At 40.9% G+C, this 14,376-nt stretch overlaps 1 protein-coding gene across 1 annotated transcript; it reads left to right on the forward strand.

Annotated features, from left to right (window-relative positions):
- Nucleotides 1-3,150: 3,150 nt before the first annotated feature.
- Nucleotides 3,151-11,306, forward strand: LOC306923433 (troponin I, fast skeletal muscle-like; the record flags this gene model as incomplete). Its single annotated transcript, XM_079501529.1, has 7 exons — nucleotides 3,151-3,205; nucleotides 8,514-8,544; nucleotides 8,817-8,853; nucleotides 9,436-9,564; nucleotides 10,095-10,184; nucleotides 10,473-10,652; nucleotides 11,211-11,306. Exons 2-7 carry the CDS (start codon nucleotides 8,537-8,539, stop codon nucleotides 11,304-11,306), a joined length of 540 nt encoding a protein of 179 aa, XP_079357655.1. The 5' UTR covers nucleotides 3,151-3,205; nucleotides 8,514-8,536.
- Between the last annotated feature and the right edge of the window lie 3,070 nt (nucleotides 11,307-14,376).

Genomic DNA, 14,376 nt, shown 5'->3' on the forward strand with positions numbered 1-14,376 from the left:
ATGAGGATACTTTGAATTATCACTGGAGCACTTTTTAAGTTCATTAAGGAGCTTTGTGTGTGGCTGGCTGGCTGGCTGCCTGGGTCTGAGCACGAAAATAGCGTTTGGTTGGATTTCACAACCAAGTGTCACTGTTGCGCACAGTGACGGATCAACCCCTCTCAAGGCCCTGGCGCTTCACAAAATCAAAAGGCCCTACAGATTCAGCCAATTAATTAATTAATTAATTAACATGCATTTCGCCGTTTAGCGCATATCCACTACTGCCTGCGCTGCCCGCTGACACACAAGACACAGCCGCACTGGGCACAGCGTTTCCAACTTCAGTCTCTGCTAAACTATTATGTAAGGACTAGGAGATTACTTTATGGTTATTAATACAGTCATTAACAATAAACATGCAGCAGCATGTTTTGTCTAAATTGTCTTTGTGGCCAACAAATGTAGCTACATTTGCAAACAGTGCTGTTAACCATGTTGTTACATGGTCCATATAACGTGTGTACCAACAGACAATGTCAATATGCTATATTAATATTAGAACGTTTTAAAGACAGATTAATTATTGACGACAATGCAACCAAGTTGTGGTGGGTGCAACGTCACTGAAAACTTTCATAATAGCAAATTAGCAATTACATTAATTTACTCACGAGTGCTGAAATCGTGAAATGGAGGATGTAAGAACACACTTTTGTTGCATTAGAGCAGGGTAAATATGAAGTTTTGCGCCAAGGTCTTGTGTTTATATTCCTCTTACATAGGCTGTAGGCTATGTTATTGTCGCAACAACAACACACGTTGGTCGGTCTGAGAGAGGGGGCCTTCCTGAGCGAGGGGGCTTCTATCGGCGTCGCTTACTCGCTTCCCCTCTGTCGGAGGAGGAAGCGACGCGCAGCCGTCGGGAACCCCCCTATGGGAACCCCCCCAGGCCGACTGCCCCCCCCCCATTGCTGCTAGTATCAGGCTGCTACAGAAACTGTCAGACGAGAAGACCAAAAACACTAGCGGGGGTTCCTGTGTTGCGTTATATTTTTCGACAGAAGCAACAGTTGTACCTATAGTCTCGTACCGGGCCCTGCAAGCTTCGGGCCCTGGCGCTTAAGCGCCACCTAGTTCCATTGTTAGTCCGGCTCTGGTTGCGCAGCCTAACGCACACACACATATTAACTGTATGATGATTTCGGGTGTGACAGTACAGTACAGTACAGTAAAGTACAGGGACCCCCACATGGTAACTGTCATTTCTCGACCGTTTCGGACGCGGGGCGGCTCGCCGGAACTGGGCCGGCACCCTGGCTGCATTCCTGTGGGTCTGGAAGTTCCGGGACCCCCTGGGGACACCCACACAGAGTTGCACCACTTACTTCACACAGGTGTGATTTTTTTATTGTCTCCACCAGGCCGAAGGCCGGAACTTTCAAAGTTTACAGGATTGGCCCGTTTTGAACAAAAAGCCTCAAATCATGAACGCATCGTGCAATTCACGTGAAATCTTTCACAGATGTTCCTACTAGGCTGAGGAATATATCCCACTCTTTTCACATTTGCCTGTTATAGCGCCACCAACAGGTGGATTTTTGCAAAACACATTTTTGGAACAAAATGCCTCAAATCATCCAATAGCGCCACCAGGAGGCCACAACCTGACCTGCCCTGGTGGAGACCTGTGTCCCGAGGGGCACTTTTTCTAGTTTAGCCTATTTCTTTGCCACATTTGGAGTTGCATCATGGCAAGGTAACTACACAACCCAAACCTCTACAAACGTGGTCTTACCCTTTAAGAACGTCACACCTGGTTTCAGGAACCGGTGTTACCATAGTTCTATTCAAATTAGAGGGCGGACTGCAATGAATGATTCATTTCAATGGAAGTGGCTTACTGGAAGAAAGCTCTACTTCCACATTTTCATGATTTGGGCACAAACATTTTGTCCAATCCAATCTGCTCTGCAATCAGCTAATCTTCCTGGGGTCTGTAGGCCTATGTCGATTTTTGATTTGTTTATATTATACTGTAATGTATTCATCTGAATCCCCCCACCCACCCCCTTTTCCCCTCACCCTATGTTTTTTTCCCCTTTTTGTCTCTATGATTTCCGGTTTTTGGCTATATAGAAGTGTAAACATCTCTAAATGTTTTGATGAATTGAAAACGGTGGGCCCTATTGTAAACAAGTGTAATGCTTTCATGGTGTCGTCCACTTACAGTTAACAGTTTTTGTATTGAGTTGTGCTTGAAATGTATACTGTAATTCTGCAAACTGTTAATAAATACTTCAATCAATCAATCAAAACATCTTATTTGCTCTTGATTAAGAGCATCTATACTGTAACTATCCCCAAATTGTAAATTGTAAACTTTCTTTCAGCATTATTAGCATAATGGCTTCATGGGGTCAAAGTCAACAGCTTCTGTTATGGTTTGTCTTTCACCAGCGTTAATGGCTCAGGCGTAAATCTGGCGGAACAGTCTCTGCTTCCTAAACGTAACCTCAGTAAACTACAGTATGCCTAAATGGTTAAACCTAACCTTATTCCTAACCTTAACCACAATAAAACTATGACTAACCCCAAACGTATTTCTAACCTTATCACTAAAACAAACACAAGAACCGCCCCACCCCGGCGTGAGCTGTGTGCTTCCCCAGACAGACCCCTCGGTAATGTCTTTGCCCTCCTCCTTCCTCACACCTGTTGTCCAATCAGTTGTCATCACCATGCAGTTCCCTGGTTACCTCAGCCCCACTCAAACCTTCCTTGGATTACTTTCATAATAAATACCAGTATATCCCCCCAGAAGTGCTTTGCCAAGTGAACATTGTTTATAATGTGATCTCTTCATCATCAGATCAAAGATGCATCTAGAGCCAATCTATAGCCCCTTTTACACAGCCTGTTCGCAGCTGGATGTAAAAAAAAATAAAAGGTTTGTCTAAAATAATTGGTATAAATATAATTTGAAAGGGAATGTCATTTATAAAGGGCAGCGGTCATGGCCTATTTCAGGTGCTGGGGTTGGGGTAGCCCATTGGTCTAAGACTTCCTTAAAGAGAGAATGGGGTTTCCTCTTTGGCCATTAGGGAATGCAATGTATACCTTCTTATAATTCCATGTGGGAGCCACAGCCCCAGAGCCATTTATTTATCCCCTCTGCAAAAATCTGTCGCTACATTTTGTTGCTCTCTCTCTCCTCGGCTGACAGGTGAGAACTGCTCTGGTTCCATTCTTCTCTTTGTCTTGGCTTGGCTTCTAACTCTAGAAATGTGGGTTTACTGCGTCAAATGTGTTGTTATTTAGGCTGGGAGTGTCTTTATTGTATGCCTGTGTTGTTGCTGTTGTTTTAGTCAGTCTTTCATTTAGTTTCAGTCATCTGAAATGTTTTAGTTTAGTTAGTTTTAGTTCTAATTTTAGTTGACTAAATTTACAGTTGATTTGGTCGACTAAAATGTATTTTGTCAGGCTTTGATGGCATCACAATGCTTGATTTGTAGATAAATAGATGATCTACATAGGGTATTGTTAGGGGTGTAGTGGACGAGGTTGATGTTTGGTTGTATACAAGTAGATTTGAAAAACAGAAAAGAAAAATCCGGGCATTAACACATTTTAAAGAGGATAACAGGAATGTTTCAAACCTACACAGGTCTTCATCAGGGCAGGAATGAATTCCACTATTATTTTCCATGAGCTAGCACCTGCTGGTCATTCTGCTTTCTTCATCCTTAAACAAGTAGATTGCTTGTGGAAATAGTAGGTCATTGTAGACCTTTGATTCTCCGAGAGAATCAAGAATCGAGAAGGATTTATTTGTCACTTGCAATGAAATGGTGCATGCATGGGCCATTATGTTCTGCAAAGACTGTGCACACATAATACAAAATAATAACAAAGATGATATTATATTAATATATAAATACATTAAAATTTTGTCCAATCTTTAATACAATATGGGAGAGTATGTTAAAATACAATCAGGGTATTGTATTTGGTTGTATTTGGTCTCCCTGCTCTTCCATTGAGACATTTAGATAGTGTCAAAGGTCATGTCTCACCTAGACACGGGATCAGACACTAATATGATGGTCAATATTCAATTTACCCCCCTGAGCAAGCAGGCTGTAGAGCTCAATGGTAAAAAATGTCCGGAAACTTCGGGTTCAAATCGGTGGTTGAAGATGAAAGTTACACAAATACGAACATTATAGATGCAGTAAAATTTATGTGAAACGTATCAGGTGTGATAAGAAATCTCAATAGAATCGTGGAATGTGCAGAATAAGGAGGGAGAGGATTGTGAATGTCTTGTAAATAGACATCCACATGTGAAGAAAATGTAAATAAATAGATCTAATTGCTTGTTGGCTTGTTGTCTAATAGCTTGTTGGCCACATAGACTATTTGGAATGGATGTTGATTATACTCATCACTCAATCACTCAATCAGCCACGATTAGAAAAATAAAATAATTGCATTGGCCACATAAAAGTGTTTCTCTAATTGTGTCATTCCTAGAGCTTGGTAGCAAAACTGTAGTGTCGTCCTGTCTTTCTGGTGAGATAATCATTTATTTTATAAAGCCACTATGATTTTCATGCCATATTTGCTTTTCAAAGTTTCACCTCCTCAATATGCCTCGACATCTCCATCATTTATTAAAAGACATTTCATCCTGTGCTGAAGGATTCTTATAAGCTGTGCCTCAGTGTTGATTTCACTGACTTAAACTAAATGTAAACTAAATGAAAACTAAGCTACGATGACTAAAACTAAGACTAAATATAGTGACAATTTTGTCAACAAATACAAACTAGACTAAAATGTTAGGAGGGGACTAGTGTGGACAAGAGATCCAGTATAAGTAATTTTACACTTGGTTGCATGCTGAAAATAGCAGATCTACAAGCTCACAACGTGTCGCAGCGTGACGCGTTTTGAGCTTGTAGATCGGCTATTTTCAGAAAGTGTAAAATCAGCCATTACGACGGCATCAGGGCCCGACAAAATACATTTTAGTCGACTAAATCAACTGTAGATTAAGATTTAGTCAACTAAAATCTTATGATATTTAGTCAACTAAAACTAGACTAACACTAAAAAAATCCAGGTGACTAAAATGTGACTAAAACTAAATGAAAACTATTCAAGAGACTATGACTAAAACTAAAATCAAAATTTGCTGACAAAAACAACACTGCTGTGCCTGCATTTAGTCTTAGTCTTCAAGCTGCTGCAGCGGACATATGGTGTTCTGGATTGTACATAATAGTTCTAATTTGGTGCAATGCCTTGGCAGTGGTGGGGAAAGTACTCACTTTTCTTTCTTAAGTAAAAGTATCAATACGTCAATGAAGTATTCAATTCAAATTTTACTTCAGTAAAAGTACAAATATTATTGGCATAAAAATGTACTTAAAGTACCAGAAGTAGAAAGTATAATATCCCAAATTCACAAGTTTTCAAATGTATACAACATATAAATGATATATTTGAAATAGCAGATCTACAAGCTTACAATGCGTCGCATCGCAACACATTTTGAGCTTGTAGATCTGCTATTTTCAAATGGCCGAAATGTATATAAGTCTGAAGTGGTATTAAAATGTATGTTTTATTGTTTTGTAATAATAACGAAAATCTACAACGTAACTATAACTAGTAACAAAAGAATTGCAGTGGAGAACAATATTTGCCTCCCTGAGATGTAGTGGTAGTGAAATGTAAAGTAAAATGACAGAAAATTGTAAATGCTACAGTAACGTAAAAAACTAGCTCTTAGTCTTATTAGTTACTTTGCACCACTGTGCCTTGGTCACGTCAGGGATGTCTCAGGGGGGAGTTGTGATGGTCTTCCAGTAGAGTAGACCATCCTGCCATGGGGTACAACCACCCATGGTCACGTCAGGGATGTCTCAGGGGGTAGTTGTGATGGTCTTCCAGTAGAGTAGACCATCCTGCCATGGGGTACAACCACCCATGGTCACGTCAGGGATGTCTCAGGGGGTAGTTGTGATGGTCTTCCAGTAGAGTAGACCATCCTGCCATGGGGTACAACCACCCATGGTCACGTCAGGGATGTCTCAGGGGGTAGTTGTGATGGTCTTCCAGTAGAGTAGACCATCCTGCCATGGGGTACAACCACCCATGGTCACGTCAGGGATGTCTCAGGGGGTAGTTGTGATGGTCTTCCAGTAGAGTAGACCATCCTGCCATGGGGTACAACCACCCATGGCGAACAAATGACCTCTGTGGTTCCTTGTTCTAATTTAGCCATTGCTTGACAACATTGACAATGACAAAATGTTCCAACTTGTGTTGGTGACGGCGTATGGTTTCTAGTCTCAGGGGCTCCATTAATCATTAATGCATCCTCCTGGAACATTCCATGCTAACTGCTTGACCCTTGAGTCCATCTGCTGATGAGAGAGATGAATGTTAAATGTGGGTTTTCAGAAATTTGACCCTCAATACTTTGTAAATTTGACCTTTGGCTCGGTACTTGGTCTGCTGCTTTTCCCCCTGTACAACTTTACACCAAACCTCTTCGCCTTCGCCAAAAATAGCCGATCTACAAGCTCTGCTATTTCAAGCTCACTTTTCTTTCTTAAGTAAAAGTGAGTCCTGCTGGATCCTATTTCTAACAGTGATATCTTACACATAGTCACTTAACTATTAGATAATGGTAAGGACCAGGAATTAATGATGAGTTCATGATAAATTCATGATAAACTATAAAATGTGATCCTCGGAGCACAGGTCTCCGCCAGGGCAGGTAGCTTATTGTGTTTCACAGCAATCGGACTCCGTTCATGATTTGAGGCATTTTGTTTAAAATGAGCCACTCCTGCAAACATTGGAAGCCAATCTTAGAAAATGAAAAATCAGACCGGTCCGTCTTGATGACATGACTATAGAGATAATTACCGATTGCTGTGATGTTTGTACACAATTTGTAGGAGTAATATAAAAGTAATTTGGCGGTCTGTGATGGCGCTATAACAGGCCGTATATGTGAAAGGTTTGGGGGCAAAGGTTCTTCCTTGGCCTCCATGTGCTGTGGATCAAACTGTCAACTTTTTTTGAGTGGTGCAACCACTCCCTTACGGACTTATGTGTGTGGGTGGCTGGCTGGCTGGCTGGCTGGGTATGAGCATGAAAACAGCATGGTTGTTTTTCACCACCTGTGCGCAACCTAACACACACACAAACACACACGCACATATTAACTGTATATATGATTATTTCGGGTGTGCCAGGACAGTACAGTACAGTAGAGGGTACAGTAGAGGGACTGGCACACAGTAATTAACTCTGTCATTTCTCAACCGTTTCGGACACGGGGTGGCACGCCGGAACCGGCCCGGCCCCCTGGGTGCGTTCCTGTGGGTCTGGAACTCGGTTTTGGTTACATTTGTACACTCCTAATCCAAAACTAGAACTTCTTGACCTCACTGTCTGGCCACGCCTTATTAACATCACAGTGTGTGAGTAGTGGGAAATGTGATTTAGCTGTTCAAACTCCTTTCGGTAGTGGGTACTGTAGTTATGAGCGTTGCATGTTTGTCCTGTTATTGTCTTGTATTTATTGTTACTGTGTTACTTATTTTGCCTCTTCTCTTGGCCAGTTCACACTCTGTGTGTCAATGTGGTTTTTACTGGTTAAATAAAAAATAAAAATATCCTAAATGCATGGATTAAAGCAAAAATTAAATCTCAAAACTGCAATTTGTGAAACTGAATTCTGTGACACTATACTGTAGGTGGCCTTACACTAGCCGATTTTTTTCAATCTGAAATCTGATAGCACCACACACTACAGGATAATCGGAGCGGGGCAGAGCAAATATCAAACATTCTTGATGTTGATCGAGCCGATCCCGATCGCGCTTTGATCGGTCGGGCACCCCCCGATTATCGGCTAGTGTAAGGCCACCTTATCACTGATTCCTTAACAATTAACACTGTTACAGATTGAGGGCTATATCTTGCGCCACCACTTAACCCTTATCCCTAAACTTATTTGCTATGTTTTACTATTAAAAAAAAAAACTTTTAAAATAGTTCAAATAGCTGATCTACAAGCTCACAACATGTAGATGTAGATCGGCTAGAACTATTTTAAAATGATTTTCAAAATAGTAAGAAATGGCAAATAAGTTTAGGGATAAGGGATAAGGGTGGCCTAAGATGGAGCCCTGAGGTTTTAATCTTTTAGGAAATCTTTTAGGAAACAATCTACAAGCTAGCTTGTAGATTGGCTATTCTCGCTGCGTAATTTGCATGCTACTGACTTCTATATGGAATCGAATCCAAATGACTGAAATCAGTCGTGGCGACTGAGAACTTGAATGCACGTACATGTATGTTACATAATATTCATTGCTTATGAGAATGGCAAATTATAATCTAGGTACTGTTTATTCACATAATCTGAATTTCCAGCATTTAAAATTACCTGGCCCCGTTTCTTTAATATTGTACTGTATGTTTTACCATCCATTATTTCTCTACAGGGTGTGACCTTACGAACAGCAAGATGTCCGAGTGAGTAACCGTTACTCTTCTTAAGCTATGTTTACTCATGGAATGCAGAAATGACCTAACACTATGTAGGTCCAAGTGCATTAGACCTGATAGAACTGATAAATGTTTCAAAAAGCTGTATTGTTTTACTTGGTAAATGAGTGCAAATGAGCACAACATTAAGATAACCCCTTCAAATTAACATAATATTAATATGCTAAATATTTCTCATTAGAAAAATACTCCCTCAATAGCAATACAAACAATAAATAATCATTTCTCAAACTCTTTAGGAAGAAGATGTCATCGAGTCGAAAGCATGGCCTGAAGGTAAAAGAAACATTTTTGTCTGTAGTTTTTTTTTTTTATCTGTTTGTTTGTTTTTTACAATTTTTTCCCCTCCCATGTGGGGTTCATATATACAGTACATACATTTGTGTACAAGGATAATACATAGATACCCCTCATTTCCCACCCGTACACCCGCTGTACCCACCCACTCTTCCCCAATGCAGAGACAATACTGCAGGAAAGAAACATGGAGCAAAAAATGAATACATACAGATTGTCTGTATAGTTTTCTAAAGTATACAGGAACTAATCTGCTGTTTAAATCAGAACAGAAATGTTCCAGTAATACTGCTAATAATTAATGTATTAGCCCAATTGCTAATAAATTATTTCAGCAATGGGCAAGATATTGTATTACCTGTTAATGTTAAAAAAACACTTTCAAGCACGTGTCCCTGCAAGATCACAGCATACGGTCACAAAACAACACGCTTATAGGCGTAAGCCTATATTGGGCAGAAGTGGCTAAAGGTTCAGTAGATGGTGACTGACATGTCACTGTATTGTCTGTCCCATCATGGGAATGAATCCCACTTTAATCGGTGTGTGTGTGTCTTCCAGAGCTTGATGCTCGCCATCGCTAAAGGTTTGCTAGAAGAAGAAGACAGGGAACGCGAGGAGGAGAGGGAGAGGTACATGGCTGAGGTCTGCCCTCCTCTGCAGCTGCCGGGGTCCATGCAGGCGCTGCAGGTATCCCAACAATAACCCATCGTCTCAGTCTGATAATCAGTGGTAGAGAAAGTACTCAGATGTTTTAACTAAAAACAATGTAGAAATACTCTCTTATTTATTTATTTATTCATACATACATACATACATACATACATACATACATACATACATACATACATACATACATACATACATACATACATACATACATACATACATACATACATACATACATACATACATACATACATACATACAAAAGTACTGGCAACAACATAGTAAATATAAAAGTGAAGTACTCATTACACAGAATGGTCCATTTCACGTTAATGTTGTAGCTGTCTGTCTAGGTGGGGGTGGTTTTGTGATGTGCTGCTGGGTATAGCAAACCTATAATCATCATCAACATTCATGAATTTTAATGTATATATTATTTTGTAATAAATAATCTAAATCTGTTACTAGTAACTAAAGTTGTCAACTAATTATTATTATTATTTTAGTAAATGTGCTTACTTTCCACCACTGCTGATAATGTGTTGCTTTAGGAGCTGGCCAGAGAGATCCACAAGAAGATTGAAGAGATGGATGAAGGGCGATATGACCTGGAGACAAAAGTCAACAAAACCAACAAAGAGGTCAGTTTACATTCACACCAGTGTTTAGGACGATGTCTAATGACATTAAATGAGGAATTATGTCTAATCATTTCAAATGCAGGATTAATAAACATCTGCCTCTATACCACAGAAACCAATGCAAATAGGTTGGCGAGATTTGAATACACAAACCCCACATGATCAAATGCAAATAACAGTGTTGACAGGCTGATCGACAGTTGACTGCTAAAGATCTGATTTGAGAGACAAAAGGGATTTGCCTGCATTAGTGTGATCAACGCTCTGTTGTTTCAATCTGTTGTCCAGATTGAAGACCTGCAAATCAAAGTGCAGGACCTGAAGGGCAAGTTCAAGAAGCCGGTCTTGAGGAAAGTACGTATGTCTGCTGACGCCATGCTGAAGGCTCTGCTGGGCTCCAAGCACACGGTCAACCTGGATCTGAGGGCCAACCTGAAGCAAGTCAAGAAAGAGAAGGTCAAGGAGGAGGTGGGTACCCAGTGTTGTTTTTGGGCAGCAAATTTAGATTTTTAGTTTTAGTCATCGTCTCTTGAATAGTTTTCATTTAGTTTTAGTCACATTTTAGTCACCTGGAATGTTTTATTGTTTTGGTCTAGTTTTAGTCGACTAAATATGCCTAAATCTAAATGTATTCCTAACCTTGACCTCAGTAAAACAACAGCTGGGGGTGAGTGGATTTTGGGGCGAGCCTTCTGGTTAGCCTTTCACTCTGCTGTCTGTAGTTTCGGCATGTCAATTGTAAACAAAGATGTTCAAAAATTTAAATATTCGTTCAAAACGTGGACTCACACAACAAAGTATAAATCAAGTCAAATGGTTGACTTACTTCATCGAAATCAAAATGCTTTCCTAAACGTGTTATTTTCAGCCGACTGGAATCATACAGAGCTTCGTCCAGAAGGAGATTCCTTAAGATTATTTCATCAACCTAAAACTCTAGGGAAACTTCATAACAGTGAGATTCAAGGGGTTTTGTTGGTGGTGCCTGCCAGCTTGACTTTACCATTGCCTGTATTGCTGTTGCAGGATAAGGATTCGCGTGACGTTGGGGATTGGCGTAAGAACATTGAGGACAAAGCCGGCATGGACGGCAGGAAGAAAATGTTTGAGACTGAGGCTTAAATTGAATACACTATATATGACTGTATCTCCTGTTAGCAGATTGAATACACTATATATGACTGTATCTCCTGTTAGCAGATTGAATACACTATATATGACTGTATCTCCTGTTAGCAGATTGTACAACTTTATTTCTGACCTTCTCTTTGCTTTATTGCCCCGGCGATGTAACCCTTGTCTTGGATACAACAGAACATTTCATGTAATAAACTATATGCAGATGTAGCCAATTTGTCCTGTTTCCTTTGCCAGCTGCTTGAAAAGCAGCTGGACAACATGTTCGCCTACCTCTACTAGCCGCCATAGTAGCGACCTGGTGGAAACTTTTTCATCATTCACTACCTCTAAGTCAATGGGAGACTTATCCATGAAACCCATAATCTGACTGCCGCACCGTGAAGCCGTATTGGCTGCATACGCTGAATGCCGCTACGTGAAGCCGTGAGCTGAGGTAGAGGATGCCGATGCGGCAGACAATAAAGACACTGCCTGACAGGTATCCAAACCTTGCTAACCCATTTCGACTGAGACCGATTCTACACAATGTCTTCTAAACCATGACAGTTTTCTGAAAAACCCTATGTTTCTATGTCAGTGGTTCTCAAACATTTTCATGTCAAGGACCCCCAAAAATATATGTATTTGGCCGCCGACCCCCATCTGAAAATATGTTGTTCCAGGGACCTCCCCAGAAGCAAAGATTTGAGTTAAAAATGTTCGCTCTGAAAGAATATATGTGACCAGATTTGACTGAGAGCCTGCCATCGTGCAAATTCCAGCTTTTCACCAGAGGAGATAAGTGTCTGAAATAAGTGTCAGAGCTGAAATCGACATGTAAATATGAAATAAATGCTTAACACGATGCACGCCAAAATGCCTCGCAACCCGTCAGATGACGGGTTAAGATTTAACCCTGGAGGTCGCCAAACCCATCAGATGGCATGTAGTAATACAATACCATGCACCACATTTTCACGATTTTTCAAAAATAGCAATCTACAAGCTCGTAGCGCGGCACCAAGTGTAGATCTGCTATTTTTCAATAGCTAAAAGTATAACATAATGCTTAAAACACCAAAAGGGGTTCCCGGAATGGGTTAAAACAGGTACCAAACAGTGGCGGATACAGAACATGCCTATGACTCGCAGTCTGTTTTTTAGATATTACAATGGCCGGTGGATGACGTCAATGACAATTGAGACGAATAACCAATTTATTCTGACCCCTCCCCGAAAAGGCCTTTTTGTCCTGACCACTTATCCATGATTTATATAAATTATGGATCATTAGTTTGGACTTTGGATGGTTATTCGTCTCAACAACTGCTCAATTCTTGCCACTGTCTCTGATTGTCTTTAATGCTTTGAAAAGTTCAAAGCACTTCAATATAGAAAATGTAGAGTAGAAAGTAGACAAAAATACAGAGATGGCCATGGAAATAGTAACAATAATACGCTTGACTATTAAAGTAATTAGTTACAAATTGCTCCATCTATCCCTTCCCTCTCAGCTTTGTACAAAGGGTTGAGGAAACCGCGACATGCTTCTTTTAAAACCACTTCACAAGTTCACGTTGCTTGAAAAAAAAAGTGTGAAGGTCAAACCACTCTCCCACAGTAGAACAGTGTGCTTTTCTTCATCGTGTCTACTGGACTAGTATGCATTTTGTATTTATGGTAATATTTCCGTGGCAAACATTTTGTGCATGAGCTGCTTCTTTTCACCTGACAGGGCGGAGTTTCCCTGGCCGGACGTAGCGCGTGGAAGGAACACGTTATCTCGACCAGTTCCTTTCCCTCCATCAGGTGCCCCGGCTGGCCAGGGGGAGGTAGTTTAGACACCAGGATTACTGCATTTAATTAATTATTAATTTATATAGCGCCTTTATCCAAGGCGCTTTACATAGATTGTGCATTACATTCACCCAAACATTCATACACCGATGGCGGCAGAAACCATGCAAGGCACCAACCAGCACATCAGGAGCAATTAGGGGTTCAGTGTTTTGCTCAAGGACACTTCAACACTAACTCTGGGGGAGCCCGGGTTTGAACTGGCGACCTTGCGGTTACCATCCGGCAACTCTACGCTCTACCCCTGAGCCACCGCCGCCCGTTGTCTAAATTCTGTTATGATCAGTAAACAGAGCAAGAGCTGCTAATGTAAACAAAGCTACCTCAATACTTTGCTCACTAATACATCCCATAGCCTGGAGCGACGACTGCTCTGCGATTGTCCCTCTCCAGCCAAACATGTTGGGTAAGTAAAGACTATATGCATCTTACTCACAGCCAAGTTGTCTACAACAGTGGTTCCCAAACTTTTTCATGTCAAGGACCCCCAAATTGACACTAATTATCCCGCGGACCCCAATTTGAAGACAAGTGACCCCCATAAGAGAAGATTTTTACGGCTCCAGCAGTGATTCTCAACCAGTTTAATTTCAATGACCGCCCAGTTTGACATGGATTAGTCTACGGACCCGAATTTAATGGCATTTCTATCTCTGGGACCCAAATTTATATTGTAAAATCAATGTTAATCTAACTCTGGAAGCAAATGGACCCCTCAGGGTCCAATTGGTTCCATTTGTACACTCTCAGAGTTACAGACCCATAAGGGTCCATTTGGTTCCAAACTATCATTTAGCTGGGGACCCCCTGGAACTCCCTCAAGGACCCCTGGGGGTCCCCGGACCGCACTTTGGGAACCACTGGTCTACAGTACGTCCCCCAGGACTCTACAGTCTACCAAATCTCTTCACAGAAATGTCCGATCTACAATGTGAAATTGCAGATCTGCAATTTTTTTGAAGAATGTTCAGCCTAGATATAGGGAAGATATAGGGGTTAAAGGTCTCCACACACCGGGCGCGAATCGAATGCGAATTCGGATTTTTAGCGGCGTTTCTCCATCGGTTTTCCGAAAAACGCGGCCGGTGTGCAACCACCTTTAGGGTCTTTTTGGAATCCATTTCTTGAATTCTATATGCACTCTCTCTGACAGAACTGCATTCCGTAGATAATGTAATTACTTTATAAAGTGTTCTTAATAAGCAACACTTTACAA

This window comes from Electrona antarctica, assembly GCF_951216825.1.
Source record: "Electrona antarctica genome assembly, chromosome: 5".
Classification (NCBI taxonomy): Eukaryota; Metazoa; Chordata; class Actinopteri; order Myctophiformes; family Myctophidae; genus Electrona; species Electrona antarctica.